Source organism: Phocoena phocoena, chromosome 2 (genome assembly GCF_963924675.1).
Source record: "Phocoena phocoena chromosome 2, mPhoPho1.1, whole genome shotgun sequence".
Taxonomy (NCBI): Eukaryota; Metazoa; Chordata; class Mammalia; order Artiodactyla; family Phocoenidae; genus Phocoena; species Phocoena phocoena.
In genome coordinates, this window is record NC_089220.1 from 61,207,382 (window position 1) to 61,213,481 (window position 6,100).

A 6,100-nucleotide genomic window follows, 5' to 3' on the forward strand; every position below is an offset into this window, starting at 1 on the left:
GAGATAAATGAGCTACACAGGTATATGAATTCATGATTTACAATAAATCACAATGGCCTAAATCTTATTAAAATACATCTGTTAAGACACATACAAAGTTAAATTATAATGCAAACACCTTAAAACAAATGTACTTCTTGTAATACCATTTCAGCGATTAGTATACATATTTGATTATAAAAAGCCAAGAAACTTCTAAGTTGTTCTAAATTTATATTTGAATTATTCATTTTTAACATACTGTTAATTTTCCTTAAAATATATTACTCTCGTATTTCCCCACTAAAAAAGAAACAAAAAATTCATAGTAGTTTAACATAATAGAAAAACAACCATCTGGTATTTGGCTGGAGTATTTATTTATGATCATCTTAGTTACATAGTTATATTTTCATGGTGATGTTCTACTTTGCACAGTAATATTTTGAAGACAGACAGTATCTGTTAATCATTTCTCTGACCTAAAACACCAGAATTCTTTCATATGCAACCAGGTTAAGTGGTTTATTATATTTTAAAATTTTTTATGTATGTATGTATGGCCGCGTTGGGTCTTCCTTGCTGCACGTGGGCTTTCTCTGGTTAAGGCGAGTGGGGGCTACTTTTCATTGGTGTGCGTAGGCTTCTCATTGCAGTGGCTTCTCTTGTTGAGGAGCACAGACTTCAGTGGTTGTGGCACACAGGCTTCAGTAGTTGTGGCTCGCGGGCTCAGTAGTTGTGGCTCGCGGGCTCTAGAGCACAGGCTCAGTAGTTGTGGCACACAGGCTTAGTTGCTCCCAGGCATGTGGGATCTTCCTGGACCAGGGCTTGAACCAGTGTCCTCTGCGTTGGCAGATGGATTTTTAACCATTGTGCCACCAGCAAAATCCCAGGTTAAGTGATTTATAAAGTATGATTATAACTTCAAACTAATCACAAAATACAATTACTTTTTAAAAGCATTCCAATTGATATAAAAATGTTAAAATAAGGGATCTATAAAATGCCTCTGAATGCTAATTTCTACTATTCTATGAAATATCTCTTTTCTTAACACACTAAAACAGTGTGAGGAAGAGAGTCACAGGGATAATATATAAACTGTAGAGAGAGAGAGACAGAGTCCATCAGAGACAACTGAGAATCACCTGATCATATCTGTAACACATCACAGATACATTTTACAAATTTTCTCCTTGCCATGACCTGTGAATGAAGACAGACTCCAAAACATTTCAGGCATTCATTTATAATCTTAAACTCTGGCAACCTTTTACCAGAAAACATTATCTTCAGGGAAAGATCTTTTCAGGGCAAACATTATCTTCATCATCATCCACGTCATCAGATGAAAATTAATTAACTGCACAAAACAGATTTTTGAATCAAATGTAGGTTTTCACTGGCAATGAATATATGACTATCTTCATACAAAGGAGAAGTATTTTCTCTCAACAAGCTAAAACAATAAGTGGTATGTGAACTGCTGGTTGAAAGGTAGAGGCACTGGTAATCATTATTTCCCCTTGTTTGTTCAGGCCCTTCCAACAAAACAAACAACCTTTTTGTGATTGGATTGACATGGTGTTAACAATGAATTTAATGCCCAAATCAGTATGAATACAGGTAAAGCTCTCACTAATACCAGTACCAGGATGCTAAAGCCACCTATTTTCTAAGCAGGCAAAAAAAAAAAAGAAAGAAAGAAGACAGAGCTTTCCCTCCTTTGACAAATAAGCGAGTTTGCTACTATTCACCAAGCCACATCAGATAATAACCTTGTGTATGATTTTGAATGCCATATGTTAATACTGATCTACTATACCTGCTGTTTTTTCAGCAATTTGAGCTTCTGTTGCTTTTTCTTGGAGTTCCAGTTTAATCTTTAGTTTTCTCTGTTCTTTATCTTCTTTAGTCAGTTTTTCTTGAAGCTAAAACACATTGAAATAAACATACATTCTTACTAATAAATTTCTTGCACAAATATAATTAATCCCAAAGATAATTTTTGCTTTTCTCTAGACCCTTATAGAATAACTGTATTAACTTACTGAATACGTAACTCCAGGGGAAAAAAAAAAATTAAGGTTTTAAGATATTTTATAAAATAATAATTACCTGAAATGACATAGAAATTATAAAAACATTTTAATATACACTTAATTTTATGTGTGTGTATAGGCAAATGAAATTCAAGAAGGAATAACATTATTATTAAAAATAACTACTGCAGCAAAAAGCAATCTGATCCATTCTTTTGTCTTAAAGCAAAAGACTTGGAAGGGACTATCATAATAAAATAATGGGTAGCACAAATTATAGCTTCTCTTAGTAATTCTAATATTTTGAAACAAAATTAATTAAGATAATAATCTTAATATTTGATACAAATCTCCCTTTGAGAATGCTATGCCATCATGTTCCATTTAAATTGGCATTGGCACCTGGCTCATAATTGGCATGTAATAAACAGCTGGTAAATGAAAATATCTCAGACTTTCATACAGGATCCCTCCAAATGTTTTCTTTTTAATTTCTCCCTCCGTTTACGTCATTTATGCTGTTTTCCGTCAGACATGATCAACATTCTTAACATCATGCTTCAGTTTGATTAGGTCAAACAACTAGAATATTAGAATCAGAAAAGTATGTAGAGGTTAAAAAAAAAGAAGGCAGGCATAGAAAATGAACATTATTTAAAGCTCAAAGGAATGTAACAGAAAAAGAGTCAGAAAAGATAAAACATGACATGACAAATTGGATGGATTGGACAAAATGTAGCAGTATAAGATAACACAAGGTAAATGACAATATTTCCAAGCCTTGCTACTTTAAAGTTTACATATATTATTGAGATGAAATACAGGGCACAGATACTACTAAAAAAAAGAAAAAAAAGTTAAGAAAGTAACATGAAACCAATGAAGCAAAATTTGAATTTTTAGGTATCACAGATCTATGAAAAAGGAAGTGATACTGCAAGCCACCAAGGCAGGAAACCAAAGAAATTGCTTTTCACAGCTCATGTCTCAACTCAATCATACCGTGAATGGCATGGTATGGCAACAGCATAAAGCTACTGTTAAAGGATTAAAGTACACAATAAAACTGAATTATGATGAGTGACAAAGCAAACTTAGAAGGTCAGCAGCTAAAAGTATACTGTACAATCATCAGACTTCCTATATTGTACCTTTTTATTGCTTGCTTTGAGAATGTCCAATTCTTTGAGAAGCAATGCTATTGTCTCCTCTTTATTTAAGTCTGAAGTAACTTGACAAGGAATCATACATTTGTAATGCAAATCATTATTTCTATGTTCCATAATGCTGTAATAAAGAAAACTATTAAAACAATATACGTATAATTTCAACTATATAGGATCTATACATTTTACACTTCAAATGGGGGAAACATTTAATTTTAACAGTAAGTATGTAAAGTTACTTAATTAAAATTTTTTCTTGTTATGCACTGTTAAGAAAATACTATGGATGAAAAAGACTAAACATTGCAATTTCATAGAGGTGCTAATATACAATACATCACAGAGGTGCTAATATATCAATTTCACAGGGAGAGCTAAATCTGTGAAAAGCATTTAGTAATGTCTAGAGATTCATGGTTCAGTATACTTAAAGAACACAGTTTTTAAGGGCTTGTGAATATTAATTTAATTTGTACTTCTTGTCAGGACTCTAGATACATTTCTTACTTTTCTGAAAATAGGAACAATAAATATTTTTTCATTATAATTGACAGAATATCATATTTTCATTATTAAATTTGCAACATTAAAAATGAAAACCTATTCCTGTAACCTTTAAGCAAAAAAAATTATTTTACAATGTGTATGCTATTTGAGAACAATATTAACTTGTTAGCAAGTACTATAAAGGAAGGGAAGGGAAAAGAGATGACTTTAGCCTAATCTCTATTATTTACTTTTCCCATGTGGTTATAAAGTTTATCACCTCTTCATTCATCCCTACTCCCCAAAAATGTACTCCAAACTACACTTTGATAAGAATATAACTGATTGCCAAGAAAGTGGAACATATTAATATATCCACTTCATTATATATTAATATTCATTAATATAGCTATTTCATAATTTTTAAGTAAATAGAAAAGGCTATTCCTATGTAAAACTCCGTTAAAAAGTATTCCATAAAATATGATTTTTGTCTGGACTGAAAACATAATATTTATATTTCAATATAGTTATAAGTTATATTAGTCATTGAGAATCTTTAAATTTAGCAGTATTTTCATAGTACGTGACTAATTACCAAAGTGCTTTTCTCGCATAGGTAAAAGTCACAGGTGTCAAAATTCAAATCCCTTCATGAAATAGGTAGCTACATAAAGTGAATGGGTAGAAACTACAGAATGTAAAATAATAAGGAAGGTAAATGGGAGAGTAGACAACCCTTCTAAAAGCATTCAAATTCATTTAAATGAAGAACAGCACTGACCAAAATCAAATCATATCTTTGGGCTTATTTTGTCTTGGAGCTGCCAGGTTATAGCTCTGATGAATAATATCCCATCTAATATCAACTTAATAGCTATTTCCAGATCCTTAATGAAAGGTCACTTAAAATAATATTCAACAAAACAATATAAAACCTCACGACCTTCATTCAAACTCACCTTGTGTTTTTTCACTCAGTGATTTAGACACATTATATTAATGTAATGAAAATAGTAGAAAACTCTAGTATTAGATTCCTCAAATTCTAATAAGTTAATGATATGTCAAATTTAGGCCACATCAAAAAGAAAAAAGGGAGGGACAGAGAGAGGGAGGAAGGAAGTTAGAGTTCTCCCAATTCTTACTTTCTAAATCTAAGGCTGCTAGCACTCACTTGGACTTTTCTGTAGTGCAGTAAGCTGTCTCATCACCTAGACGAGGACTGATGACTTGAAAATTCCTTGATCTCTGCTCTGGCAATTCTATGCCCTCACATGTAGCTTCATTAACTAATTCATTGGATTTCTGATGCATGCTTCCCTTAGAATTCACAGGCAGTTGCTCATCTGGCTGTGTACTTTTGTTTCTCCCCGTGGTCTCTTGTTCAAGATAACCATGGGTTACGTCTGCATTTAAAACAAAACAAAAACATGAGATATGAAACACCATCGTTACATATTAAATCAATCAAATGAATATTTTTGTGGAAATAAGAGCTCTCACAGCTTTAAATATGCACTTACTAACCTTACTCCTATTGTTATCAGACAAACATGTAGAGGGTGATTTTGCCACAAATATTTCCATTTCCACAGTCAGTGGGCCTTTACGACAGTGGTTTACAACCTTAAGTGCACATCAGCTAAGGAGTTTTTAAAAATCCTCAAGCTCAGGCCACATCTTCTACTAATTAAATCAAAATCTCTGGGAGTGATCACATGATTCCAGTATACAATCAAGGGTGGGAACCACTGACTTAGAGGTTATTATTTTCTACATTAACTTTTCTTTGCTAGATTTTGAAAAATAGGATGCAATAAGTTAACTGATTACAGTGAAATAAATGATAATGTGCATGAAATTTGGGTATTGGACTGAGTTAAAATTCTGGCTTTGCCAAGCACATAACTTTGGGGAAATTACTTTACCCTTCCATACCTCAGATTCTGGTTTGCAAAATGGACACATAATAGTACTTACCTGAGTTGTTGTAAGGATTAACTGAATTAAGAATTAATGAATGCAAAGTGCCTGGCCTAGTGTTTGGCATGTCAATAAGTGTTAGCTATTATTTTTGTAATCATCATCATATAAAAATGGAAATAATATAAGGAGAATTATTTTTAACTTCCATTTTATCAGCTATGTATTATACACTAGAGTATATTTTGTAATGCCTGGCTATCTCATAAATATTAGTTATTTTAAGCTGTAACTAGTAAATAATAGCTATTTCAGAGGAAGAGTATATATCTGATGTTATAGTGAAATTCTGGGGAGAAAATGACACACAAGCAAGTACACAAAACAAACTCTTTTAACCAGTAAATCAGATCAACAGGCACAAATACTGATTGTAACTAGGACTTTTATTATTTCCAACAGAAATAATTCTTCGACTTTTAAAAGCAGGTGAATCTCATG

The 6,100-nt window shown here is 32.2% G+C and overlaps 1 protein-coding gene across 1 annotated transcript in view; it reads right to left on the reverse strand.

The window, feature by feature from the left end:
* MIPOL1 (mirror-image polydactyly 1) overlaps positions 1-5,079 on the reverse strand; it is a 231,189-nt gene extending 226,110 nt beyond the window's left edge. Inside the window, exons 1-3 of the mRNA XM_065871589.1 lie at positions 4,851-5,079; positions 3,173-3,308; positions 1,805-1,910 (exon numbers count right to left, since the gene is read on the reverse strand). Coding sequence (XP_065727661.1) covers positions 1,805-1,910; positions 3,173-3,308; positions 4,851-4,990 — 382 coding nt within the window. The 5' untranslated portion in view covers positions 4,991-5,079. The remainder of the gene's footprint in view (positions 1-1,804; positions 1,911-3,172; positions 3,309-4,850) is intronic.
* Positions 5,080-6,100: the final 1,021 nt, after the last annotated feature.